Source organism: Zalophus californianus, chromosome 1, assembly GCF_009762305.2.
Source record: "Zalophus californianus isolate mZalCal1 chromosome 1, mZalCal1.pri.v2, whole genome shotgun sequence".
Taxonomy (NCBI): domain Eukaryota; kingdom Metazoa; phylum Chordata; class Mammalia; order Carnivora; family Otariidae; genus Zalophus; species Zalophus californianus.
The window spans coordinates 13,685,640-13,713,446 of record NC_045595.1 but is presented as its reverse complement, the minus strand read 5'-3'; the positions used below and the strand labels follow the sequence as shown (position 1 = coordinate 13,713,446).

General features: G+C 55.7%; 1 protein-coding gene across 2 annotated transcripts; it reads left to right on the top strand.

Annotated features, from left to right (window-relative positions):
- Positions 1 to 190: 190 nt before the first annotated feature.
- Positions 191 to 25,384, top strand: PDE4C (phosphodiesterase 4C). 2 transcript variants are annotated; one of them, XM_027587374.2, is made up of 16 exons: positions 191 to 239; positions 4,726 to 4,931; positions 16,240 to 16,431; positions 16,957 to 16,993; positions 17,084 to 17,157; positions 17,448 to 17,500; positions 17,856 to 17,968; positions 18,049 to 18,142; positions 18,691 to 18,854; positions 19,054 to 19,152; positions 19,550 to 19,714; positions 19,801 to 19,900; positions 20,533 to 20,687; positions 22,213 to 22,335; positions 22,600 to 22,782; positions 23,315 to 25,384. In XM_027587374.2, exons 1-16 carry the CDS (start codon positions 198 to 200, stop codon positions 23,699 to 23,701), a joined length of 2,187 nt encoding a protein of 728 aa, XP_027443175.1. In that variant the 5' UTR covers positions 191 to 197; the 3' UTR covers positions 23,702 to 25,384. The 2 variants fall into 2 exon arrangements, with proteins under 2 accessions (XP_027443175.1, XP_027443176.1); XM_027587375.2 differs by lacking the exons at positions 191 to 239; positions 4,726 to 4,931 and adding an exon at positions 12,877 to 13,041.
- The last annotated feature ends 2,423 nt before the right edge of the window (positions 25,385 to 27,807 follow it).

Genomic DNA, 27,807 nt, shown 5'->3' with positions numbered 1-27,807 from the left:
CTAGGGGGAGGGGCGTCCCACACTGGTGCCTGTGCTATGGCCCCGGCTACCTTGATTGAGCATCTGTGGGCACCCGGGAGAGGGGACAGGGTGTGGGATGGGCCTCCTGTCTAGGGGGAGTCTTGCAGGGATTTGGTTGGCTCTCAGGACCTGACAGGTCTCACATCTGTCTCCCCGGGCTCAGAGATACCTGCAGCATGAGGCGCAGTGGAACAGCACTCTCCTTCCTGCTAAGCGAGGTGAGTGGGGCGGTGGGGGGTGGGCTGGGCTGTCCAGACCACGGGGGCAGGGCTCACAGTACCTCCCCTACTGGAAACATCCAGAGCTGTCCGAACACCTACTTACAGACAGGGAAACTGAGGCCCAGAGAGGTTATGAGGAGTCTGGGACTCAGCCCCACTCTGCTGTCCAGCCCAGCACTGCAGCCACCGCTTTTAGGAGAGGCAGGGGTGGGGGTGGGGGACCAGTGGAGGACAAAGGAGCTGCAGGGACCCTTTGGGGTCTGGATGCAAGGTTTTGACTGCCCAAGGAGAGGAGGCCTGGGTTCCCTCAGTCCAGGGAGGGCATGAGGTCACACCTTTGGGGCAGGGCCAATGACCTCATTCTGGGAAACTGAGGTAGTAAGCAGAGAACCCAGCAGGAGCTGACACTGAATGAATCCCAGGCTGCTCACCAATGTCTGAGTGACTGGTAGGGTCTCTGGGACCCTGTTCGCTTGTACAAGGTAAAAAGGGCTAACACTGTGTGGTCTGAGGGAGGGCAGGATGGGCTGGTCCCCTGCAGCTGGCAAGGTCCCACATGCCTTCACTCATTTATTCACACCCCAGCTGTCTATGGGCAGAGAATAAGGATGAGGGTAATCCTGGTTTACGGATGAGGAAACTGAGGCACAGAGAAGCTAGCCCTCCCTTAAAGTGAGTGGCCAACTGAGGTTTCAACCTGGGCATTCAGGACCCTTTTCTGTGCTCTGAACCCCACTGCTCAGCCCCCCACTGCTCAGCCCCCGACTGCTTCAACCACCCAAGATCCTCCCTGTTCCTCCTCCTTTTTTTTTTATTTTTTAAAGATTTTATACATTTATTTGACAGAGAGAGAGAGAGAGAGAGAGCACAAGCAGAGGGAGCAGCAAGCAGAGGAAAAGGGAGAAGCAGGCTTCCCGCTGAGCAGGGAGCCCGATGAGGGGCTCGATGTGGGGCTCGATGTGGGGCTCGATCCTCATGACCTGAGCCGAAGGCAGACGCTTAATCGACTGAGCCACCCAGGCGCCCCCCTGTTCCTCCTTTTTAACATGGTGTGTTGGGAGGCCCTGGTCAGGCAGCCCCAATGAACCCCGGCAGCCAGCTCCCTCTCTGAGCCGCACCTTCTTCCTCTGTAAAGTGGGGACCCCTTAGAGCTCCCCCCAAACACTCAATTTACAGCATCAGTCATTCTACTTGCACACGGAATGCGCACTGCATTTGGGGCCCAGCTTTGGGCTTGGGGGACATGGAGGCTCATAGGCTGGGGAGACAGATGTTCAACTAAGGAAAAGGATAAAATTTGGGGATGGGTGAGTGGGAATGCGACTGCCCAGGCTGGGCAGGAAGGGCTTCTCTGAGGAGGTGACATTTAAGCTGAAGAGTAGATGAAAACAAGCAGCCAGCCAGCGGGGAGCGCTGGGGGAAGGGCTTTCTCTGCCGAAGGCACAGCTCCTGTAAAGGCCCCGAGGCAGTACAGGTGGGGCTGGAGCAGGTTGAGCTAGGGGAGATGGAGGACGGTGAGAGGCAGCTGTGGGTGGGGCCTGGGACAGATTTAGAGTTTGTCTTAGAGGCAGGACTTGGGGTCACAGCCAGGGCTAGCACATATCGAGACCTTGGGGACAGGCAAGATGGACAAATCAAAAGGCAGCTTCTCAGCCTCCCTCCAAGCCCTTCCCCCTCACCCCTCCTGCTCCCCCTCCTTCCCCGGGCTTTTTGTCCCCACTCTACCCTCTTAACAGGGAAAGCAATTAGTCTGGAGTGGCAGATTGATTAATGCTGCAGCTGAGAGGCTGGGAGGACCCTCCCCTCTCCTGCCTGCAGCCCTGGTCCAGAGTGGGGAGGGTCGGTCAACTGCTCCCCACAGGGCCTGTCTTGTTTGTTTCACCCTAAAACCAGCCTGACCCCCCAGGAGCCCGGACCCAAATATCCAGCTGCCTCCCCTAATTTTTTTTTTAAGATTTTATTTATTTGAGAGAGTGAGAGCGAATGAGCAGGGGGGAGGGTCAGAGGGAGAGGGAGAAGCAGGGTCCCCACCAAGCAGGGAGCCCGATGTGGCACTCAATCCCAAGACCCTGGGATCATGACCTGAGCCCAAGGCAGACGCTTAGCCGACTGAGTCACCCAGGTGCCCCTGAGCCCTAAGTATCTTGGTACTTTCCCCTGACAAATCTTCCCCATCCAGGTGGCCCCACCTCTCCAGGTAACTAGGCAGCTACTAGTTATCTGGTAAATGATTAGTCACCCATCATAACCCTGACTTATCCTTGAATCCCCTTGAACATCCATGGCCATGGACCATCTCTCAGTCTCCAAAACATATCCCACATCCACCCATGGGCCCCACCATGATCCATGACCTACCCAGATGCTGCCCCAGCCTTTACCCTGCCCCCTACAGCCCCTTTGCCCTGAGATAGACACAGGAAGCTTCTTAAAATTATAAAACAAATCACTTCCCTCAAAAGCTCTCAGTTGATTCCCATAATTAACTCCCAACTCCTCTCCCCACCCCCGAGGCCCTGCAGCAACCCCCCACCCACTCACCCCCACACTCCCCTCTAGGCCCTCTGCTGTTCCTCAAACCCCCTGCCCAGTCCCATGTCAGGGCCTTGGCCCATGCCGTTCCCTCTGCCTGGTATGCTCTTTTTCTAGCTCTCTCCTGGCCAGCTCCTTCTCTTTCAGGTCTCAGGTCAAAGTTACCTCTTCAGAAAGGCCCCTAACTCTGCCTGGACGACATTATCAATGGCCCTCCCATCACTCTCCAGGCTCCTATGCAGTTTAATTTTCTTTCTAGCACTATGTGCTGGAACTATCTTTTTGTATTTGCGGAATAAATAAATGAGTGAGAATGAATGTGGGCAAGTGGTTTCCCCAACTGGAACTCACGTTCCACAAGAAGACAGTGGGCAGGTGATAGCTCAGTGGGCCTCCTGTTCTGGGAGGGGCCCACTGTATCCAACACACCCCACCCTCTGCTTTCCTGCACATCCTCCCAGCTGCCAGGAACCCTCCCAGGGGAGGCCTAGCGTTGAACACTTAGATTTCTACATTAGAACTCAGCTACTCCTGGAAGAGGGTTATGCTCTTATGAGGTTGGGGGTGGGAGGACTGATTAAGTATCCTGGGTCCTAGAAGGATCAGATCCATGCAAGAGCTAAGTGGGGTTGGCGGGAAATGAGCAGCTCCCAGCAGTGTGACTCTCAGCCAGTCATTTCCTCTTCTTCTGTAGAGAAATGCCCTGTGGAGGCTCAACTGATGTGTGTTCCTCATACCTTCTTCGCTGAACCCCCTTGCCCTAGCTCTGGCCCTAATTAGCCATATTTTCTCGGACCTCAGTTTTCCCATCTGAATGTTTGGTCTGATTGCTGAGATAGATTAATTTGTGAGGCTCAGTGGCAGAGCAAGAGAAGGCGGGGCTGCCCCTCTGAGGTCCACTTCTCCACATCCCATTTGCTCCTTTGACACCCCCCCAGCACACACGGCCCCCCCCCCCCCGCGTGCCAGGAATGCCAAGTCCTGCGGTCAGCACCACTGACAGCTCTCAGCCTGTGACTGGAACACGTGGGTCTGTCCTTTTTTATTAACTACCCCGAAGTAATTGGTACCATTTTCATCCCATTTCACAGACAGGAAAACTGACGCAGGCTTTTCCTACACCACACGGCGTGGGGTAAACCCAATTCTGTTGGGATGGAGAGGTCATGTTGCAATTCACCCTGATTCTGTTTGATTTTCAAATGTCTCAAGTGTTTACTCAGGGTATGAATGCCAACATCATCTTATTTAATTTCCCCTGTTCAGTTCTTCCTTCAAGAAATGAGGCACTGAAGCTCAGAATTCAGGATTTATTTACCAAAAACAAACCTGGACAATTTCTTAACCTCTGAGCCTCAGTTTCCTTGTTTATAAAATGAAGATAATGGTGAGTGTCTTGTTGGCTCAGTCAGTAGAGCATGTGACTCTTGATCTTGGGGTTGTGAGTTCCAGCCCCATGTTGGGTGTAGAGATTACTTTTTAAAATAAAATCTTTAAGAAAAAAAATTTTTTTGTAGTGTTCCGTGATTCATTGTTTGCATATAACACTCAGTGCTCCATTCAATATGTGCCCTCTTGGGGCGCCTGGGTGGCTCAGTTGTTAAGCATCCGCCTTCAGCTCAAGTCATGATCCCGGAGTCCCAGGATCGAGTCCCGCATCGGGCTCCCTGCTCAGCGGGGAGCCTGCTTCTCCCTCTCCCTCTGCTGCTCCCCCTGCCTGTGCTCTCTCTCACTCTCTCTCTCTGACAAATAAATAAAGTTAAAAAAAAAAAAAAAGGAAGGAAGGAAGGGAGGGAGGGAGGGAGGGAGGAAGGAAGGACTCAGATACAGCTCTCTGGTCCAGACCAGGAATCTGGGTGAGGGCATCTTGGAGCCTCCTCGTGGTCGCCTGGGTCCCAGAGAGGCTCTCTACCTGGGAACTTGCTTATGTCTCACCACTGTCTCTCCCCAGCGGGTCCGGGAGTCAGTGGATTCTGGCTTGGTCCCCATGAGCCCACTTGGCAGTGGTGTCATTCGGAGAAGATTTTCAGGGACTCCACTGCTGCCACCGCTGTCAAACCGCCTTGGAACCCCTGGAGAGGTTGAGCCCAGTGCCTGTGTGGTGTTCACCATTGAGGCTCGAGGGACGGAGCAAAGCCACAATCCAGACCCAGGAAGGTGAGGAGGCAGATGGGGATCAAGGGGGCCAATCTCAGGAGAGAGAGAGAGTGCCTCATCTAGCTGAACATTTCTCTAGCTTGTTCAGAAAACATTTATTAAGCACCTACTGTGTGCTGGGCCCTGTACTGGAAACACAGCCATGGGCAAGCAGGTGCCCACAGGATGATGATGGAGAGACACTCATATCAGGTGGAGAGATCAGGGTGCCATGGGAACCCAGAGGAGGCTTCTGGCCCAGCATTGGGAAGTATGAGGTGAGGAAAGGACTACTTGGAAGAGGTAGCATCTAAGGTTAGCATGAAAGATGAAGATAAGTCAGCCACAGAAGCGCAGGGAAGCATATGCCAATTAGAAGGAACAGATTGTACAAAGCCTTGGACTCAAGAAGATCAGGTGTATGAGGAACTGAACAGAGATCAGTGTGACTGGAGGGGAGCCTGGGGATGTGGGCAGGGGCTGGACCACACAAGACCTCATGGGGTGCAATGGGAGGCCATGGGTAGGTTTTCAAGAGAGTGAGTTGATCAGATTGGCATTAAAAAAATTCTCTGTGACTACTGTGAGTAGAATTGTCAAGGCTTGGGCAGTTCTGGGCAGGAGATGGTGGTACATGGACCAAGGAAGAGCCATGGGCTGGAGAGAAGTAGGCAGATTTAGAAATTATTTATGAGGTAGACACAGCAGGCATTGGTGGGCACCAACAGGGGGTAAAAGAGAGCGGGGACTGGTGTGGACAGCTCCTGGTCTTTGGCCCTTCAACTGTGACATCCCTTTTCATCCTTCCAACAATGCCAAGATGTGGGGACACCATCATTATTCCCATTTTTCAGAATAGAAAACAGGCTTAGAAGAGGGGGGAGTGACAGCCAGCCAGTGGCAGAACCCATGTTCCCCACCAGGGGACCAAGTTGTCTCCCACTGTCATCTTTGGAGAGCAGGGGGCTAAGAGGAAGGGCAGTGACTGAGCCATGAAAGTAAAGGACAGAGAAGAGTCATTTGTTTTCCATCACCCAGCAAGACATGGCAGTACTGGGGCTTGAGTTCAGTCTGTCTGACCCAAACATTTCTCATTTCTCCAACCTGGGGACACAACTAGGGTAAGAGGGTAGATACCTCTATGAGAAATAGCCTTGAAATAACCTTCTGAGATGGTGGCTCTTCCTGCCCCCAAACCTACTGCACCAAGTGGCCCCAAATGCCTTCCTGCCCCAGCCCAGAGCCCACACCCACCCGCCCAGCCCTGCTCCTGTGCATGTCTACTTCTGTTAACCACAATAGAAAATGTTCTCACTCTCCCTTTGCCACTTACCAGGAAATTACCCCTGAGATTAGGATGCCTGGTGGGCAGGGCCTTGAGTTTCTAGAACTGGGGAAGGGAGGGGCAGGCTTGGGATTTGAGGGCAGGAATCATGGCTGTGAGGTGGGGCCCAAGGCATAGCGGGACGAATGAGATCCCACCATTTCCGCTGAGGGTCTGGGCGTTGGTGTGGCTATAAAAGGGTGCCCCTCTCTACCCACCCCCACTGTTGGCAGCCCCGACTAGACGCAGCTTCTGTGTGCCCACCCTAGGGATGGGAGGGTCGTGTTACAGGCCTCCCCATTTCTCTGCCCTTCCCGGATCCCTGCCCTGTGTGAGCGGGGGTTTTAGGGCTCCAAAGAGACCCCATCTTGGGCTGAACCGCTAAGCCTACTTTCCTCAGCTTGGCAGAGAAACACCATCCGTGCCTACCTCTGAAGACCAGAGCTCTTGACTCTGCTTCCAGACTCCTTGCTACGGTCACTGGGGAGGGTTGAGGACCCGCCGCTGCTCAGCTTTCAGCACCTCCTGGGCAGATGACGCTCTGGTGTGGAGGTGCTCCTGAACCCCTGTCTCTCTGCGCTTCCTGCAGCTAGCTTCTCGCGTCTCATCCACCCGGAGCCCCTGAATCCACTACCTTCTTCCCTTTCAGCACCAGGAGAAGGGACAGAGCCTTAGCGCTGGGGATCTTCAGAGCCCCTGTCTCCCTGCTCTCCATTCGGCAGCAACAGGGAGGACAATTTCTGTCTTCTCCACTCCAAGCTCGTGTCTTGACCCTCCTTCATTCAGCACTAGAGGGGACAGCAAACCATTCTCTGCTCTGGGGGTGTCCCCAGACCCTGTTTCCAACCCCCACCCCAAGTTCTTCTTCCCTTGCTGCCCTTCAGCACCATCGGGGCACGGACAGCTCCTCGGTGTCAGCCCCACCTTGAGCCCCTGTTTGTTTCTACCTTCTCCCGCCTCAGCACCTCTGGCGCGGACAGCTCCTCGCTGTCGCCTCCACCCCCGGCCCTGGCCGGACCCCGGCGCAGACACTCCTGGTTCCCAGGGACGGCTCCCGCGCCCTGTTCTCTTTGCTCCCTGCTCTCCCCGCTCCCTTCTTCTGGCGCATGGAGACCCCAGGGGTCCAAGAAGGGACGGAGGCATCCAGCGAGCTGAGTCGCGCTCGCAGCCGCCAAGGCATAACCAGACCCCCGAAGCACTTGTGGCGTCAGCCCCGGCGCCCCATCCGCATCCAGCAGCGCTTCTACTCGGACCCGGACAAGTCCGCGGGCCGCAGTGAGCGGGACCGGAGCCCGTGGCCGGGGCTCGAGGAGTCGCGGCGCTCCTGGCCCACCTCCAACAGGCGGTAGGTGGGCGGGGGCAGGGCACTCCCGAGGCGTGGGGGAGGGGCGCGCGGGGCCTGGCGGGAGTGGGGGAGGGTCCTTGCTTCTCCTGGGGCGGGGGTCTCTGCTGCTTGGCTTGAAGCAGGTTCTCTGGAGGAAAAAAAAGCTGTTTTTATGTGGGGTGGAGCTGGAGGGTGGTGGTGTCATGATTGCTTATAGGTCTGTGATTGGGTGTTCTAAGGTTCTCTCGCCTCTCAGTGTGTGTATGAGTCTGAGCAGCTGCGACCCATGTGTGCTCCGACCTGTCATGTGAGTGTCCACAGCCAGCTGTGCCTCTGGGTGACTGGATGTGTTTGAGTGTGTACGTGCCTATGTGTTTCCCCTTGTGGTGCCCATGGGTGTGTGACTGGGCGTGACTTCACTGTGATCCAGTTGGATGTCCGAGGGTCCTCCAGATCTTGGAATGTCCTAGGATGTTTGTGGGGTTTGTGGCCACCATGAGTATCTGAGGGCACCTTGGGGAGGATGCATGAGAGGACCAGGGCAGGGGCCGTCCACAGCACTGGGGAAGGAGCCTTCTCTGTGGTCTGTCTGGCCCCCTGTCACCCGGGGAGGAGTGGAAGCCTCTTCGGGAAGCCTCTTGGGGAGCAGGATGTTTTTTCCACATCAGAAGGGATGGAATGGAGAAGGGGGGAGTAAAGGGGGAGGGCTGCTCCTCCTTTTTCATATAAACCAAGGGTGGCAGGCAGGGGAATAAGATAGAGACAGAAAAGAAACACAGAGAGGGGAAACAGGGACCTTAGAGGAACCAGAGTTGGGAGTCTCAGGGCTGGAAGGCTGAGGAACTGGAGGAGTGAGGAGCAGGGTCTAGGAGCCCCAGGCCCTCCTTGGATAGGAGGGGGAGCCAGCTGACTCTAAGGCCAGATCCAGAGTCTGGGGTTTGAGGTTAGGCTGAGTGACATCAAGTGACATCCTTTCCTCTCTGGATCTTGGTTTTCATTTCCTCCCACCTTGGTCCATGGACATCCTGGGGCCACTGACTTCTTACTTAATCAACAACCCTGGCCTAACACTTCTAGCCTGGCCCCCTAGCAGCTCTGGGATACGTCTGGGACAGATGGGCCCCATGGCTCAGAGGGTTGGGAGCTGTTCCCAGGTGACCCAGCAGGCCCCTTGGCCCCACCAGCCCCCCCATCCCTCAGCTCCTCCTGCCCCCACTCCCAGTGACTCATGATTTTCCATCTTCAAGAAAGAACAAACAGGTTTGCGCCTGTCTTAGGGGGAGACCCCAAGTGGCTCTGGAAGGCAGGAGATTGTGTTCCTGTGAGTGTTCACAGGGGTGCGTGTGCATATATATGCTGGTGTGTGGGGAGGGGCTCAGCCCTTGGGGAAGCTGAGTTTAAGGACAACCTACTGTGTGGTCCCAAAAAAGTGACAGTGCTTCTCTGAACCTCAGTGCTGACAGTGGGATGCAAACATGAATCTGTATTTTCTACATTTTGTCTTGAACTTTCTTTGTGGGAGCCTGGTTCCCAGATCTGGCTGTCCTCCCCACTGCCCCAGGCAGATCATGTGGTCTGGGAGGATCCTAGCATCTTGTTCAGCAAGCATTTATTAAGCACCTACTGTGTGCCAGACCCTGTACTGAAGACACAGCAATGGGCAAGCAGGTGCTGACAGGCTCATGGTGGAGACACTTACACCAGGTGGAGATAGCACAGGGTGATCTGTGTTGTGATGGGGAGAGCTCAGGGTGCCAGGGGAGCCCAGAGGAGGTTTCTGATCCAGCACTGGGTGAGTAGGAGGTGAGAAAAGATGGCTTGAAAGAGGTGGCATCTAAGCTTAACCTGAAGGATGAAGAAAATTTAGCCAGGAGGATTGAAGGGAAAGATATGCCAAGCAGAATGAACAGAATGTGCAAAGCCTTAGACTCAAGAGGATCAGATATATGAAGAGCTCAACACAGATCACTGTGGCTGAAGGGAGGGAGGAGGAGACTCTCTATTTACTCACAAGCATTTATTGAGCATCTACTGCATGCCAGACACCGAGGGCGCAGCTGTGAGCAAACGCAGGTCCTGCCTTTGAGGGCCTGGTGGGCAAGGCAGATTCAGATCAAGTAATCATGACAAGGAAATGTAAAATTGTACCCATGAGGGAAGGGTGCTCTGAGAATATTTACCCAGCTGGTCAAGGAGGGCTTCCTGGAGGGATCATGCTCCAGCTATGATCTAAAACATGAAGAGTGAGCAGGAGAACATTTGAGCAAGGGCATGGGGTGGGAGTGAACCTGACTGGTTCAAGGAAAAGTAAGGAAGGGGATGAGGCTGGGGCAGAGTGAGCCAAGAGGAGGGGGGTGGGGAGGTTCAGACCTCAAAAGGGTCAGGCCACACAAGGCCCTCAGAGAGGTATGGATTGAGATGAAAGGGCAACAGGGAGCCATTGGAAGCGTCTGGAGCAGAGGAGGGTGAGATCTGACCCATGTGAGCATCTATATACCCTTGACTCAGCCCCTGCTCTCCTCTCTTTGTCTAGATTCTCCATGGGGGCAGGGGAGGGGGCGCCTGGGTGGCTCAGTCAGTTAAGCGTCTGCCTTCAGTTCAGGTTATGATCCCAGGATCCTAGGATCCAGTCCTGTGTCGGGCTTACTGCTTAGCAGGGAGTCTGCTTCTCCCTCTCCCTCTCTGTCTACCCCTCCCCTCCGCTCATGCGCTCTCTCTCTCTCAAATAAATAAATAAAATCTTTAAAAAAAATAGATTCTCCATGGGGACTTGGACAAGTCATCTCTCCTCTCCAGACCTCAGTTTACTTGTCTGTAAAATGGGCATAACAGCACCCACCGCCTGTCTCACTGGGGCCACCTGGTGGCAGAGGAGAAGAGTGTCTGCCAAAGGACGGACTGCTTCAGTGGGGGAATTCCAGTCCGCGATGTGCTAAGGGCACTAGAGTGCTGGGCGCTTCCTCGTCAGGCAGGACACAGGGACAAAGTCAGGATGGGGGTCCTCCTGTCCACCCCTCCTTCAGCCTCAGCCCCTTACCCGGCTGGGTTTGGGGCCTCCCGGAGTCAAGCCGACCAGGCTTCAAATGCTGAGTCTTGGCTCTGTGGCTCATTTTCTCCATCCCAAAAGCTATTAATAGAACATTACTGTTAAAACTGTTAATAAAATATTTAAAGTTGAATCTATTAATGTTTCAAACCATTAAACTATTAAAACTCTTGATAAAACATGAATGTCAGAGTAGTCTCTGGGACTTCAGTGGGGATAGAGTCAGTTACGCATTAATTGGGAGAGGGCACGTGCTAGGGAGCCCTCCAGCCTAGGCTTGATTGACCGTGGCCCTGCCGCTCAAGGCTATGTGTGACCTCAAGCAAGTGAACACCACCTCCCTGTGCCTCAGTTTCCCCATCCACAAAATGAGCGTGATAGTCCCCACTTTGTAGAGTTGCTCTGAAAATCAAATGACTTTTACATGTGCCGCCCTTGGCTCAGCGCCAGGCAAGTAGGAAGCAGTTGTATTGATGCATTTAGTCTTAGCTTTCCATTTCACGTCTGTGACTTCTGGGGAGAGACTGAATCTCTCCATGCCTCAGTTTCTCCTTGGGGACATGGAATCCTTACAAGCTGCTCCCATGGGGCCGAGGTGGTATCGAGGCTCCTCTGACCCTGTCCCCAGTGCCTCCACCAGGCTGATCCTGGCAGCCTCTATCCCCTGGGGACTGGCTATAATTAGGTTCAGCCACAGCAACTACAGATGGTATTTTTGACTTTGGGACAGCGAGTCTGGTTCCCACCAGGTGTCCGGTTGCAGGGCCATGGGGGCAGAAGGGGGTTCCCAGCCAGGTCCTTGAGACTTTCTGCACTGCTGGGCCCCGGTGTGCCCCTTCTCTGAGCCTCCATTTTCTCACCTGTACAATGGGGACCATGGGATGGTTGGGAGTCAGGAGAGAGTCAGAGTCTCCTCCCTGTGGCACCTCAGGTTCCTCCACTGAAGCTCTAATCACCCCATTGTATATCACATTCCTCTCGGAGTGTCAGAACTGTGGGTGCCATTTGCCTAGGGACCCCAAAATGCGTGAAGTCCCCTGGGACAGCCCAGGCAGGGGAGGGAATGTCATCCCCCAGCAGGGACACCGTTGGACTTAGAACTTGTGTGAGGCCTCAGCTGAGAGGCCCAGCCTCCCTGGGCCTCAGCTGCCTCTGCTTAAGACATGGGCATTCAAGGGCGCCTGGATGGCTCAGTTGTTAAGTGTCTGCCTTCGGCTTGGGTCATGATCTCAGGGTCCTGGGATCAAGCCCCACATCGGGCTCCCTGATTGGCGGGAAGCCTGCTTCTCCCTCTCCCACTCCCCCTGCCTGTGTTCCCTCTCTCGCTGTGTCTCTCTCTGTCAAATAAATAAATCTTTAAAAAAAGAAAAAAGACATGGGCATTCAAGGTCCTGCCACTAAGTCTCAGGTGAGACTTGGTTTCCTTTTCTGTGGAACGGGGCAGGGCCACCCCAACGCCAGCATTCAGAGGGTAGAGCACGTAGTACAGATCCCTGAAAGCCCCAGAATCTCCCATTCCAGGCCCCCTGGGGTCCTTCCTGGGGCAGGGGAGAGGCAGCTGATGCTACACAGACGGAAGATCTGGCGGGAGTGGAGTGCGGATGTTTGTCCAGTAGAGACAGCAAGAGAGGGAAAAGGATCCAGAGACAGGGCCTGGGGAATGTCAGAGCGGGTGGGGGTCATGTGGGGACTTGTGGAGGGAGACCGGGAGAGGGGGAGCTGGGTTCGAACCCGCTGTCCTGGAGCAAAGCCACGTGCCTGTTACTACCTCTCTCCAAGCCTCAGTTTCCCCACCTGGTAAAGGGTTAAGGGTTTGTAGTTTTGGGGCAGCCCTTGGAGGCTTCAGGCCTCATATTCTTCATATGGAAAATGGGCAGATGGGTATTGGAAACACTGCACGGGATCTGAGCAGCCCCTTGGCAAACTCCGTGCCTCGGTGACCCTCTCACAATGGAGGACACTTCCCTTTCTGACTTCCGCATTTCACTCTTCCGCCAAGTTGTCAACCCAACAAGCTGCCCTAACTGGGGCCATGTGGACAGAGGGAAGTGGCTAAGATCCAGGTCCTGGGACCCACGGGGCCACCCCCAAAGGGAGGGAGCAGAGAGTTGCGGCCAGCTCAGTGCCTCAGTTTCCCCATTTGTCCCGGTAGGGGCATCACGGAGAGGTCCCAGCGGCGAGGCGGAGCCGGTGCGCCCTCTGCCCCCTCCCCGCCGGGCCCCGCCCCCGCGGCTGTCCAGAAAAGGTCCCGCGCAGCCTGCGCTGGGTTCAGCCTCCACGCGCTCTTGGCGATGCAGGGACCCCCCGCGCCCGCCCCGGCCCCCGGGCCCAGCTCCCCTCGGGGCTCCCCGCGCGGCTCCCCCGGGCTCTTCAGAAAACTCCTGGTGAACCAGAGCATCCGCCTGCAGCGGCGCTTCACTGTGGCCCATCCGCTGTGGTGAGGCGAGACGGAGGGCCCGGCGGGGGTCACCAGAACAGCTAGGCTGGAGGTGGGAAGGGCAAGGTCAGGGACAGCTGGAGCCGGGTCGGGAATCAGGGTAGGGACGCTCTGCCCCTCCCTCTCTTTCTCGGTATCTCTCTCCCCCTGCCCCATCTCGGTCTCTCGTACTTGGAGACTCTGTCTTTCTCTATCTCTGTATGTCTCTCCCTCCACCCGCTGCCTGTACAAAGGCCCGGGGGACCAGCGTCTGTCCCTTTCCTGCTGTGTGGCCCAGAGCAGGACGGGCTGAGGCTCACGTCTCCTCCTGACCCTAGCCTGCTGAACGCCCTGCGAGGGAGGGGAGGAGGAATGGCTCCTCCCCTTGTTCTCGCTCCCCAGTCAGTCCCGGAGCCAACAACGAGATGGCCCGGGGGCCAAACACCAAGCCTTCCGTGTCTACAGGGGAAGACCTGATTTGACTGGGGGCCTTCGAAGCAGGGTGTTCGCAGTGTAAGAGGGCAAGTTGCGAGTCCCACGCAGAAAGCGGACCTGCGCTGACTGAGCGCCGGTTCCTCGCAGCCCCACTCGGTTGCGTCCTAGAAAGACTTCATCCACCGTTCTGGGTTCTAATCCCGACCCCTTCAGGAAGCTGTGACCTCGTGGGGCACGGGGTCGAGGCTGGGGTCGGAGGTGGGGCTTGTGGGCGCCGACTGTATCTGGCACCTTGCTCTGGATTCGTGCCACATTGGCACTCACTTGATAATTTGGCACCTGCCGGCTCAGGGACTGAAGGTCCCTTCACCAAGGTCACACGGCCAGTGACAGCTGGCAGGGTAGAGGCAATCGTGACCGTGGTCCTTGATGGCGCCCTTTCAGTCCGGGAGGGGCGGGGTGTCCCAGGTCCCGGAGAGCGCCGCCAGCGCACCAGACGCCTACGAAGAGGGGTCCCTACGGAGGGTTCCGGAGAGAGAGTTCAGGGGCGTCGAGGGAGAGCCCTCGGTCCCAGAAGGTGAGGCTGGAGGAGGGTGGGGTCCCTCTGAGGCCCCCTTGCCTCAGTTTATCTATCCAACCGATGGACAGACGCACGGTTCCCACAGTCCAGGCGACCTCGCCCCGCGCCGCCCGCGTCATGGAACCACGGTCTGACCCCACAGCTCCCGGCTAAGTTTAGAGCAGAAAGAAAAACAGCTTTTCTCGCGGCGCGAAAATCCCCGCCCAGCCCTTAACCCTCCGCACCCATTACTTGGATTCTAATCCAGCACCCTGTTGCCTCTCCTGGCCTCAGTTTCCCTATTGATCCATGGGTTTGCTCTTCCAGAAACTTTGGCGAGAGGCAAGAGAGGGGTAGGGGGTAGCCACTCCCAGGGCTCCCCTTCCGAGGGCAGGTTTGGGTATCCGCTGCCGCGGGCCCTCCTGAGTGTCTCTTTGCTAGCCTCCGAGCCCCGGCCTGGGCAGGATAGGGTTAAGAGGCACCCGCCCCTCAGGGTGACGTCACGAAGCTGGAGCTCGGAAGCCCCAGCGGTCTGGCGATTCTCTTGGAAGCGCCGAATTCGAAAAGGCCGAGAGCGGCCGGACATAGCCGACTATTTCCGAACATACCCGAGTGAGGCCGGACTAGGCCGAAAGTGCCCGACTCGGGCCGAGGGCCTCCCGGGCTTGCTCGTAAACCTCGCGCAGCCGGATTTAGGCGAACATGCCCGTATGCCTCCGAACCTGCCTGAGCCGGGTCGGACGTAGCCGGATCTTACCGATTTCGCGCGACTCATGTCCCGGGGTCCAGACTGGTTCCAGTGGGAAGGGCTCTGGGGTACAGATGTGGAGACGGAGGAATGAGGGGCACAGGATCCCTGGGTAGGGTTGCGACTGTGGGGGCAGGTGGACAAACTGGAGGCTACTTCTGCCCAACCCACCGAGGCCCTATCTGGTCCAGAACCTATCTGGAGCAGGCCCAAACATGTGTGATCAGACCCAGATCGGGTCAAACGTGGCTGTACGTGACGGAGCCGGCCCGAATCCAGCCGAACTGGACAGAATCCTGTCGAATCCCCCACCCCCACTGCGGTCTGAGCCGAATCCCCGGCTCAGAGTCTTCTGGCAGGTGCTGATCCCGCCGGGTGGACTGCGATGGGGTCACTTGGCAGGGGACCAGGTGGACACAGGCCCTTGGCCAGGAGCCCTGTGTCTTGGGAGGTCCCCGGTGTCTTCCTGGCTCCGCCTCTCCTGCCTATCCCCTTCTCCCTTCTCAAAAGCCCATGACCCGCACACAGGCAGCCCCTCTCTCTCCTACTAACTCCACTCCTGAACTTCTGTTTCCCCCGGGCCCCTCCCACTTTTTCTCTGATCTGTAATCCCAAGGGATGGGGGTGTAGTTCCCCCTTACCCAGTCCAGGTGTGGCCTGACCGAGACACAGGGCCGAGAGCTGGGAGGGGGTGTTGGGGATTACCGGAACAAGGGGCACTGGGCAGAGGGTGGTGCTGCGGGCAGAGGTTAGGGTTAGGGGAAAGATAACAGGCAGAGCGTTTGGGCCTAAAATGAAGCAGAGGAGTGGGGAAACTGAGGAAAGGCCAACTGAGCTGGGGGCATGGTCGACAAGGTTGGGGCAGGGCCATATGGAATGAGCGTGGGGCCTGGGAGCTGGGAGTGAGGACAGGTGATCGGGAACATGGCCAGAGCTGGCTGGGGGAGGCTTGGAGCATGTCAGATCCAAGCTGGACCCAGGCTCCCTCTAGAAAGGAAAGCCCAGGAGGTTGTTTGCTGTCCCAGTGAATTTATCATGCGACACAGACCTTAGTTTACTGTTTAGTAGTACAGGTACACAACGGCAGTCCGCTCGTGCTCTGTTGTTACTCCCAAAAAGCGCTGTTGGGGAAGGAGTATACCATGCCTATATTAGAGACCAGGTGGTTGATGTCCAGAGAAAGGCCAAAACCTACCGATGGTCACACAACCACATGGGGACAGATCGGAAACTCACGTCCCGGGGTCCAGATTGGTCCCAGGGGAAAGGGCTCTGGGGTACAGATGTGGAGACAGAAGAATGAGGAGTACAGGTCCCCTGGGCAGGGGTGCGACTGTGGGGCAGGTGCACAAACTGGAGGCTACTTCTGTCCAACCCATCGAAGCCCCAGGGAGGATGTGACACTACAGGTGTGGGCCACAGCCAGGCATCCACATGCCAGGACCCGAGGCTCTGACCAAGCCTAATCTGCCTTCAGCTTTGACCTGGAAAATGGATTCTCGTGCGGGAGAAGCACCCTGGACCCTCAGGCTGGGCCTGGCCTTGGCCGGGTCATCCAGGCCCCTGCTCAGCACAGCCAGAGGCGAGAGTCCTTCCTGTACCGTTCCGACAGTGACTACGAACTCTCCCCCAAGGCCATGTCCCGGAACTCCTCTGTGGCTAGCGATCTGTGAGTCCAAGGCTGGTGGGATGACACCTCCCTGTTCTTCCCTCCTTTCTTAATTCCTCCATTCAGCATACCTCCTTCAAATGGTCATTTGAACTGGGCTTTGAGGTTTAAGTAGGTGTTTTCCAGACAGCTCACCTATGCGGTCGAGCATGCGGAGAATGATATCCGGTAATTGTCTGTGCTTGAGCTGAGGCTGGGGTTGGGTGGCAGTCTGGAGACATTAAGTCCAATTAGCAGCAACAGAACCAACACCTTGATTTGAGATTCCTGGTAGCCAAAAGGAAAAGAGAAATACAGTAATTTCCACCCTGCCTCTATTAAGATCTCTGCCACCCCTGGTTCCCTATTTGTGAGATGGGGAAGAGACAGGTGAGGGGAGCTCGGGAAGCAAAAGAACACCCAAAGGAGGAGTCATGAGGGGAGGACGCGCTCAGGTGAGGACATAGTATGGATAAAAGCTGGAAGATGGGAACCAGCGTGAGGTCTTCTCCTGGCCGCCCTTCCTGATGTCCCATCTCCCCGCAGACATGGAGAAGACATGATTGTGACGCCCTTTGCCCAGGTGGGTGCCCACCCTTTGCCCCTCCTCCCGTGAGCCAAGCAGGCAGAGCCGACCCCTGCTTTCCAGCGCTGATCACGCCCCTTCCGACAGGTCCTAGCCAGTCTGAGGACAGTTCGGAGCAACGTCGCAGCCCTTGCCCACCTGCAAGGTCGCGGGGCAGCCAAGTACGCAGAGGGCGGGGCGGGGGCGGGGCTTGGCGGAGCGAGGTGGGGCCTACAAGCGCAGGCATCGGGGCGGGGCCTGCGGGAGAGACGGGCTGGGCTGGCGGAGGGGGCGGGACCAGGCCTGGAGTGGCGGGGCCTGAAGACAAGGTGGGCCCGGCTAAGGAAGGGCCCGGCCGGAAGGAATGCGGCCCGCAACTCGCCGGAAAGGGGTGGGGTATGCTGGGTGGGAGCGGGGCCTGGGAGACTTGAAGGCAGGGCTGTATGAGTGACGGAGGCCATCCCTACTGCAGGCAGGCATCAGTCGAGAACCCCCTAATTGGCAGTCAGCCCCCTCCATCTACAGGTAACGTGCCTGCTCCTATTCCTTCCTCCCACTGCTGGACAGCTGTGAACTTCCTCTCCATGGTGACCTACTCCGCCCATGAATCCTTAGGCTTTGCTAATTGTAATCCCCAAAACAACCCTTGGGGATGGAGTCTTCCACGCCCATATTACAGATGGGGAGGCCAAGGCCCAGGGAGGGCACAGACCTGCTCATGGTCACACAGCTACTTGGGAACAGATCTATCACTCAGATCCTGGGGTCCTTAATGGCCTTATTGGGAAGGGCTCCAGGGTCCAGATGCAGAGATAGAGGCATGAGGGGCACAGGGTCCCCCAGGGGGGTTGAGGCAGCCCCTGACCAGCTTGGCCCCCAGAGGACACTGGGCAGAAGCTGGCTTTGGAGACACTGGACGAGCTGGACTGGTGTCTGGATCAGCTGGAGACACTGCAGACACGGCACTCAGTGGGGGAAATGGCCTCCAACAAGGTGAGGAGGACCAGATAGCCGAGATCATTTGCCTCTGCCCACAGTGCCCCCATCATCACTGCCCTCACCTTCTCCTGCAGTTCAAGCGGATGCTGAACCGGGAGTTAACTCATCTGTCCGAAACCAGCCGCTCTGGCAACCAGGTGTCCGAGTACATCTCCCAAACATTCCTGGGTGAGCTGTGGTGGGTCACTGCTTGGGCAACATCATAGAGGTAGGAAGAAGGAAGAAAAAGAAAGTCTTGTATTACAGACCTCGATCTGGGGAAGACAGAGCCAGACATGGACACCTCCAACCCCAGGGGTCAGAGATGGACCACAGGGAAGAACAGAGGGAACTTTCAGGAGGAGCAGGACATTAAAGCTAGGGTTCTGAAGCATGTGTAGAAGTTTTCCAAGGGGGTACATGGAGTGAACATGGAGACAGCTAGGTCTCCAGATTGGGAGATGGAAAGGACATTTGGCTGTTTGGGGAAAAATACTGAACCCCAGGTACCCAAGGGCAATGTCAAACAGAAGGGGTCCCTGAGATCAGCCATGAACAGAGGAGAAGGGTAGTAGCTATAGGCCAGATAGGGACTTTACTCCAAGCTTACTTTGATCCAGGTAAAAAGGAAATAGGTTGGTCCTGAGGCTTGGCAAGATCCAGGACCTGAGGCTAGGCAGGATGACCCCAGCAGTTCTGAATCAGTTTCCCTGAGCCCCACCCTGCTCCGTCTACAGACCAGCAGACTGAGATGGAGTTGCCCAGGGTGACCCCCATGGAGACCCCAAGGCCCATGTCCCAGATCAGCAGCCTGCGTGGGGTCCCCCACAGTGCCAGCCTCTCTGCAGCCACCATCCCACGCTTTGGGGTCCAGACTGACCAGGAGGGGCAGCTGGCCAAGGTGGGTCCCCAACTGGAATCCTGAGACTTGAGTTTGAGTCGTGGCTCTGCTTGGATGCCCTATCTTGGGCCTCAGTTTACCCGCTTATATACTGGGTAGTTGGGGCTCAGTGTAGGACCTGGGGCCTGGTGGGGGGTGTCAAGGGTCCAGGGCCCGAGGAAGGTGAGCTGGAGTTAAGCTCCAGTTCTGCACATTCTAGGAACTGGAAGACACCAACAAGTGGGGGCTTGATGTGTTCAAGGTGGCAGAGCTAAGTGGGAACCGGCCCCTCACAACCATCATATTCAGCATCTTTCAGGTACCTACCTGCCCTCGCAGGGCGACTGGAGTTTCTTTCCTTCACATCTTCCCACCCCAAGACCTCCGGGGACACTCATTTTCAAATCCTCCCTGATACCCCTGAATGGCATAACTTAAGCTGCATATTGAAGGATGGATTTTTCATGTTGAAAAATTCATTGTCAACAAGCCTCAGCTCTGAGCCTGGCCCTGAAGAGACCCAGTCTTGGAGGGAACAGCTGGACAAAGATAACCCCAGCCTTGTGAGGTCTGGGATAGACCAGACGGGAAGGACAGGGACCAAGGGAATTCAGAGGGAGAGATGGGAGGGCATCCTGGAAGAGGGGGCATTTGAGGCATGGATAGGAGTTCAGAAGGAGAGAAGGCGTAGTGACTGGAGGCCTGTGATGGACCAGGAACGGGACCTGCTCAAGAGATTTCAGATCCCAGCGGAAACACTTGTTACCTACCTTCTGACGTTGGAGAGTCACTATCATGCTGATGTGGCCTACCACAACAGCCTACACGCCGCTGATGTGGCTCAGTCCACGCATGTGCTGCTGGCCACACCTGCCCTCGAGGTACTACCCTAAGGCTAGAGGCAGCCAGGGTGGGTGCAGGTGGCAGAGAGCCCACCCCTTACCTCTCACGCCTGGCACCTGCTCAGGCCGTTTTCACAGACCTGGAAATCCTGGCTGCCATCTTTGCAAGCGCCATCCATGACGTGGACCATCCTGGGGTCTCCAACCAATTTCTCATTAACACCAGTGAGTTGGGGGCGGGGCCCTGCCGCCACCTGTCAGTCATGTGATCATCTCGGGCCCACCCACTCCTATTCCCAGCCTAGTTTCCCTGTTTGTGAAAGGGTGGAGACCATCCCTCCCTTAGGTGCTCAGAGCGGTTCCAGGTACACAGTAGGTGCTCAATAAATGAGAAAATAACAACTGTGGCAGAACTGCCCTGGGCCACAAAGATTTTAAAGCTCAGAGTCCTTTGACATTTCTGAAGAACTCAGTCAAATAATTATTGGGTGCCTCCTGTATACATCCTTGGAGAGCTGGGGACAAGAGTGGAGCCTTCTTACTCAATGATCTCAGAGTAATAAGATGACAACTCAGTTGTTCAATCAAGCAGCACTCAGTATGCGCTGTCTCCTGCCATGCCAAGGCCTCAAGGAGTCCCCAGTTTCGAGGAGGCAGAGCTGAACACAGATGCCCCTAGTCCTGCAGTCAGGGCAGGGCTAGGGGGAAAGACCGAATTCTAGAAGGCTTCACGGAGTAGAGGGCATTAGAGGCAGGGGCTCCACAGATGAGTAGGAGTTTGCCGAGGGCTTGGGAAACCTGCCTTTGGGTGGAGTGGGCAGGTGCACAGGTCTTGAGGCTCTCTGCCTCCCCTGCAGACTCAGAGCTTGCACTTATGTACAATGATGCCTCTGTGCTGGAGAACCACCACCTGGCCGTGGGCTTCAAGCTGCTGCAGGCAGAGAACTGCGACATCTTCCAGAACCTCAGCTCCAAGCAGAGGCTGAGTCTGCGCAGGATGGTCATCGACATGGTGAGGCCACAGCTAGGAGTGGGATGGGGTGATCTTGGCCTGGCTGAGGGTTCAGTTGGACCTGGCCATGAGCCATCCACTGTGAACCTGAGCTTCCTCTTCTGTAAAATGGGGTAATGACCATCCAAGCCCTGGGCGAGGGTCGCCAGAATTAAGTCCTGGCTGCACTTCACACACTGTTTCTGGGGTTTCAGGTACAATTTTTTCGAAACCTAAGTCTTCCCATTTGATATTTTTCAGATCGGAACACAACATTAAGTTTTGGGGTCTTGTGCCTCAATTCATTAATTTTATTATTATTATTATTATTTTAATTAAGCAGGCCCCACGCGCAAAATGGGGCTTGAACTCATGACCCTGAGATCAAGAGTCACATGCTCTACCAGCTGAGCCTGCCAGGCGGCCCTCATTCATTAATGTAACAAGCATTTATTGGACACCTATTGTGTGCTTTCCCTGTGCCAATGACCAGTAGAGTTCTGGCCTTTATAGGACTCATGGTCTGTGAGGGAGGTGGACCCATAGGCAGAGCCATAATGAGAGACCTGAAGACAGAGCCGGGGTGGGGGAGGATACTCAAGGTTGAGGAGGGCTTCCCCAGGAGGGAACACTGAAGTCAGTGGGGCCTGCAGGGTGTGGAGGGCCATGAGGTGGGGGAGGAGTGTTCCCAGCGGAGGGAACGGCATGTGGGGATAGCTCAGAGGAAACCAAGGCTCTGAGTGAAGAGCAATTAAAAGTTTGGTGAGGTGGAGTTGGGGCCTTGGGCAATAGGTACCCCCAGTGAGTGCATCCCTGAGGCAGATGGGAGGTTTGGGGAGAATTTCTGAGATTTTTATCTGACTCTCAGAGAAGCCCATGGGCTGCATGTAGATCACTCCTGGGCTGGCTCTGCATGGGTCCAGTTAAGTTGATTTTTTTTTTTTTCCATCTGACTTTTAAACAGCTGTGCTCAGAGCTGAACTTCCTTCCAAATGGCTGAAAACAGCCCTTTTGGCCACGTGGTGGCCACAGGGGAGTGGTTGGGGAGCACCAAGGCAGGTCCTTCCTGACTTTAGATCCACCTGCGGCTCCCGTGGCCCTCTGCATAAATCCCCCACTCCTCCCTGAGACCCACTGCGATCCTCACCCTCCTTGCTACTGCACTCACTTGCTGCAGCCTCAACTGCCTCCTCTATGTTCCTCAGCTAATCCAGCCCCAGGGCCTTTGCACAGGCCGTACCCTCTGCTGGGCCTCACCAGGCACAGCTCACCTCAGCCCCCAGTTTACTCTCCCTCCGCCTTGCCCTGTCCCATATGTGGGATGTACCCCATGAACCCAACAACCTTGGAGAAGGGACCATTGACTCAGTTCCCCTTGTGAACTGGGTTTGCAGTGAATCTTGTTACAGCCCCCCATTTCACAGATGAGGAAACTGAGGTTCACGGGACTTAGGGTCAGAGTGGGTGCAGTGTCTGGAAGGTGGGGAGTGAGGGATGGAACAGGTGCAGTCCTCATACTTGTCATCCTCTCTTGTCTGCCCGCCAGGTCCTGGCCACAGACATGTCCAAACACATGAACCTTCTGGCTGACCTCAAGACCATGGTGGAGACCAAGAAGGTGACAAGCCTTGGAGTCCTGCTGTTGGACAACTACTCCGACCGCATCCAGGTGTGTGGCCGGGAGGGCCCTGGGGCCTCCCTGGGGTCCATGGCTCTCATTTTGCTTTATTTCTGAAGCACCGACTGTGCATCAAACTTGAAGAAACAGAGGCACCTAGAATCCCACGCCTATGCCTTAGCCATTCTTTCCCCGGCCTCAGTTTCCTCCCCCTCCCCCGTAAGATGGGTGTGTTCACGGGCGCCAGCCTCTTGGGGATGCTACCAGGCCTGAGGGTGGCCCGGCCAGAGCCCTCCTGAGCCGTGGTCTCCCCAGGTCTTGCAGAACCTGGTGCACTGTGCGGACCTCAGCAACCCCACCAAGCCACTGGGGCTGTACCGCCGGTGGACGGACCGCATCATGGCCGAGTTCTTCCAGCAGGGCGACCGGGAGCGGGAGTCAGGCCTGGAGATCAGCCCCATGTGTGATAAGCACACCGCTTCAGTGGAGAAGTCCCAGGTCTGAGGGCCCCCGGGGCTGAGCCACCAGCAGACACGGGGGATAGGGGAGGGAAATGGCGGGTGAGCCGACCCCAGGAGTCCTGGCTTGGCCACAGCTGACCAGGGAAAGGGAGTGGCCTCAGGGTGAGGTCTGCACTGGGCTGGGTGGAGTCAGGCCTGGGACACATTCTCTCTGGGCTGCAGGGAGAGGGATCTGCCCTGGTGGAGCTGGGAAATGTCAGTTTTGGGTGATATGGGGGTCCCTGAAGGGGCTCCCAGTCTGGGGGACACATCCATCCAGCCGTGAGGGGTCAGGGCTGGGATAGAAGGAAAGATTTAGTGGTTGCAGGGGGGGCGTGTCCAGAAGGGGCCAGGGAGAGTCCTTAGAGGAGGGGTTGTTTGAAGAGTGTTTTGAAGGATGAGTAGGAGTTGGGAAATGGCATTCCAGACAGAGGGAACAAGCTGGGCAAAGGCCTGGAGGCCGGACCGGTTCTAGATTCCATGGTGACTCACACCGCACAGCTCCCCACCCCCCCCATATCAACCCGCAGGTGGGTTTCATTGACTACATTGTGCACCCACTGTGGGAGACGTGGGCTGATCTGGTGCACCCAGACGCACAGGACCTGCTGGACACGCTGGAGGACAACCGTGAGTGGTACCAGAGCAAGATCCCCCGCAGCCCTGTGGGTCTCAGCAGCCCCGAGCAGGTGGGCCCTGACCGATTCCACTTGGAGCTGACTCTGGAGGAGGCGGAAGAAGAGGAGGAGGAGGAAGGAGCTTTGGACACGGAGGTCTCGGAGTCACCTGACACTGAGCTTCTGGCCCCTGACGCCAGCCCTGACCCTGGGGCCCTACTCGCGGACAACCAGAGGACTGGGGGCAAGCCCTGCGTGGACCATGAGGCCAATGTGATGGCTGAGCCCTTTGGTACCTAATGGCTCCTGGCAGATGGGTGGACCTTCCAGGAAGAGGTGGCCCTTGCCTTGCCTCCCCCCTTCCACCCCCCTTCCCCATTGAGGGAGACAACCAGGCTTCTAGTTATAGGCAGACCTTGGGGTCAAATTGGAGGCACTTGGCTGGGGTCCAGCCTGACCGTGGACTTTGCCGAGAGAGCTCTTCGGGGGGCTGGGCTGGGGGCAGCCTCTTCCAGCGCCCTTGGGATCTCCTTCCTGGGCTTCCACCTCCGGTGTGGAAAGAGGATATCCGCCAGGCCCCTTGTCCACCTTCTCCAGTGGTCATTCTGGACGCACAATCCATCACTTTATCTTTCCACTCTTGATCACGTATTTATTGGGCGGCTACTATGTGCCAGGCTTGCGCCTACTGTGTGCTTCTAGGGTAGCCCTGCACCTGGGGGTGGCAAGTCAGTCCCAGGAGAACTACTCCCCTCAGGCGCCTCCCCTTCATCTGCCAGGCAGCTCCATGCAAGAGAATGGAAACTTGATTGGGAGAATTTTTAGCACCAAAACTTTGTCCAGACCCAAATCTGGCTCAGGAGCTCTGGTGGGGAGCAGTAAGGGGCAGGAAAGACAGGGTTCTGTGTCGGGAATTGTCTCTGAAGATTGACTTAGCTTGTGGCTGCCTGTGCACCGGTTCTGGCTTCAAGTCACTGTAGTTTCTGTCTTGGGGTCTCTGGGTTCTGTTCTCCCTAGCCCCAGGACCCCCTGCTGGGTCCTCCCCCCACTTTCTTCCTCTTATAGAACAGCAACAAAGCACAGCGTTCTCCTCCCCGCCCCCCCATGGCAGGTCTCTGTTTCTGAGGCTGCCTCCAGACTCCCGATAGGGGGAAGGATGCCTCTGAAGCTTTCTTCCAAGTCATAGCTCCTTCTGGGCCTCAGTCTCTCCTCTATGGCCTGATCTTAGTACTTGGGTAAATTGTGGTTGGAGGGTGGTGGCTGTGACCTTTCCAAAATATCTTAGAAATGTGGGGGCATTGAACGTGTCTCTGGGGTTAAATAAACCCTATTACCCCAAATTAATGCCATGCCCACCTCAGGGATGGGGAAACGGAGTTGCAAATGGGTCCTGATGCCTGCTCAAGGCTCTGCAGCTGGGAGCAGGATGTTAGCCAGCGGCGTCCCCTGGTGGACGGAGGCACGGAAGGGAGGCGGGGTGAACCCTGGATTCTCCTTGCCTTTCCCGCTGTTTCTCAGGCTCCTGGCCTGGTCGGGCTGGCGCTGAAGGGGCCTGCCTTGCCCGAAGCAAAAGAGGCATCTCTGCTTAAGTATCACGTTCTGTTCCCGCCTCCAGAAGCCTCAGTATCTCCCCCACCCGCCCCTCCTTCTGTGCCTGGAGAATTATAACAAGACCCAAGTCATCGAGCAGCACCCCCCCCCCCGCCCCCCGGCTTCAAGAACAGCTGGCTTCATTCCTGAATAATTCCATTGATAATTCCATTCCACTGATAATTCATCATCATCACAAGTAATGATCAAATTCCACAAAAGGACAATTAAAATTCATCTGGGTCATGAACTTAGTACATTTCCTTCTGGACTTTTAAAAGGCAAAGATTTAGGGGCACCTGGGTGGCTCAGTCGGTTAAGCGTGGGACTCTTGATTTTGGTTCAGGTCATGATCTCAGGGTCCTGGGATGGAGCCCCACGTCGGGCTCACCCTCAGTATGGAGTCGGCTTGACATTCTCTCTCCCTCTGCCTCTGCCCCGCCTCCCATGTGCTCGCGCTCTCTCTCTCTCTCTCTCAAAATAAATAATAAAAGCTTAAAAAAAAAGTAAAAGGCAGAGATTTAGGGGATTTTTATTTGTAATGTTTTTCTCCCTCCCCTTTTAGTTATAAGTAATACGTGTTTACTGTAGAGAATTTGGAAATAATGTAAACAAATACAAAAGAAAATAAAATTCTGCTATAACCTCCCTGGTAGATCATCTGCCTTCAGCGTTTCACCTTACTTCCCTCTGTTTCTTTCTTCACGGATTTATAAGAACATATGTGCCCCTTCAATCTGGGCCACAGGCATCTCTCCGTCTCCCTCTTACCGACTGCACTCCACCCATGCTGGCTTTCCATACCCCACACTGTGGCCCCACTTCAGGGCCTTTGCACATACTGTGCCCACCACCTGGATTGCTCCTCCTCCACCCGTTGGGTCTCAGCTCAGCATCTGCTCCCCTGCAAAGTCCTCCCAGATCCACTCCCCCCCCCCCCAGGCTGGCACTGGTGGAAGTTCTCAGAGATTCTCTGATTCATGTCCACCACCCTCTCCACACCCTGATCCCCATAGGTCTGGGCCAGATCCACCACACCACCTTGGTATCCCCTAGAGATGGATATTGACAACTTCAAGTCTCTTAACTTCTCTAAGCTTTTATTGTTTCATGGGTAAAATGGGCTCTTTGTGAGGATCACATAATTGCCACAGGTAACATTTGAGAAGAGTGTGTCCTGAGCCAGGCACTGAGACGCCTTGCTGTTCCCCCTTTCTGGAGCATTGTTCCCTCACCTCTCCCTCTGGCCAGCTCCTTCTCCGTCAGGCTCCTGCTCAATGTCACTTCTCGAGGGAGGTCTGCCCTAACCTCCCGGGCCAAAGTCACCCTCTCTCCGATCATTCATTCATACATGTCATGCCATCACAGGGCACTTACTGTGTCCACAGGTCTAGGTGCTGGGGACACCAATCCTTGTCTCTCAGAGCTCTCAGATGGCTAATGGATAAATAAGTTAAATAATTATTTCTTTTCTTTCTTTCTTTTTTTTTAAGTAGGCTCCACATCCAACATGGAGCCCAATGAGAGGCTTGAACTCATGACCCTGAGATCAAGACTTGAGCTGAGATCCAGTGGGACGCTTAACTGATTGAGCCACCCAGGCGCTCCTCAAATAATTATTTCTGATAGGGGATGTGTCAGGAAGGAGAAATACGGTGATGTGATAGGGAGATGACATGAAATTGGAACCTCTGAAAGGAGGTGGGTGTCCATCAGAGATCTGAAGGGGATGAGTGAGCCAGGTTTAGAAGGAGGTTGGGGAACAGTGCTCCAGGCAGAGGGAACAGCAGGTGCAAAGCCCCTGAGGCAGGATTGCACCTGAACCAAAGGGAGCATCTAATTGGAGGAGCAAGATGAGATGGGGAGGTAGCTGTTGGGAAGTGGGTGGCTAGGGGGCCTGGGGCTCTGGGGCGGAGTCTGGCCTTTACTTTGAGTGGGGTGGGACTTGGAAGGGTTTAAGGCCTTTCCCTCATCAGCTCTGGTGTCCCGCGCTGTGCAGCAGTTCCTCATTCAACCATCCCTAATTCTGGAGTGGAATGCTGATTCTGAACAATAAAGGCCTTGCATTATTTTTACTTCAAAATACAAATCCCTCAGTGCTGCAGCTGATGCGCATTGTTGTAGGCCTTTCCCCTTGGGGGGGGGGGGAACAAAACAGGTATTTCTTTCTTTCTTTCTTTTTTTTTTAAGATTTTACTTATTTATTTGACAGAGAGAGATACAGTGAGAGCAGGAACACAAGCAGGGGGAGTGGGAGAGGGAGAAGCAGGCTTCCCGCGGAGCAGGGAGCCTGATGCAGGTCTCGATCCCAGGGCAGTCGCTTAACCAACTGAGCCACCCAGGCATCCCCAAAACAGGTATTTCTGAGTGCCACCCACGTACAAAGGGCGAAGCATGCGTTTGGGAAGTAAGGAAGCTGAGCAGCCTTACACGTCCTCACCTCCACCGGGGTGCGCGGGCCGGGTCGTGGGCCAGCCGTGTTTGGGACGCCACCAAATGCCGATCTCCCTGTAGGGGGAGATTAGGGGTGAATTTATTTTTATTTTTATTTTTTATGTTTTTCTCAATTTTCCAATTCTCCGCAGTAGGTTCGTAATACTTCTAGAGTCCTGAGTGGAGGAGAGGGACAAAAATGTTACCCTTAATCAAAATAGATTTCCCAAACGCTGGCGGAAAGCGTGGGACGTCCGCACTTCCAGGGGGCGGTGACGGGGGGCGGCGGAGGGCGGGCTGGAGACGCTAAGTTATTCTGGTCTCTCGGCGCCTCCGCAGCTGGCGAGCTTTTTATAAACAGGACGAACACCACCCCCCCACCC

Coding starts and splice junctions, on each gene's coding strand:
- PDE4C (XM_027587374.2), top strand. CDS start 198: ATGAGGCGCAGTGGAACAGCACTCTCCTTCCTGCTAAGCGAG. Junction 17,501..17,855: donor TCAGCCCCCTCCATCTACAG/GTAACGTGCCTG, acceptor CTTGGCCCCCAG/AGGACACTGGGCAGAAGCTG. Junction 22,336..22,599: donor ACTACTCCGACCGCATCCAG/GTGTGTGGCCGG, acceptor TGGTCTCCCCAG/GTCTTGCAGAACCTGGTGCA.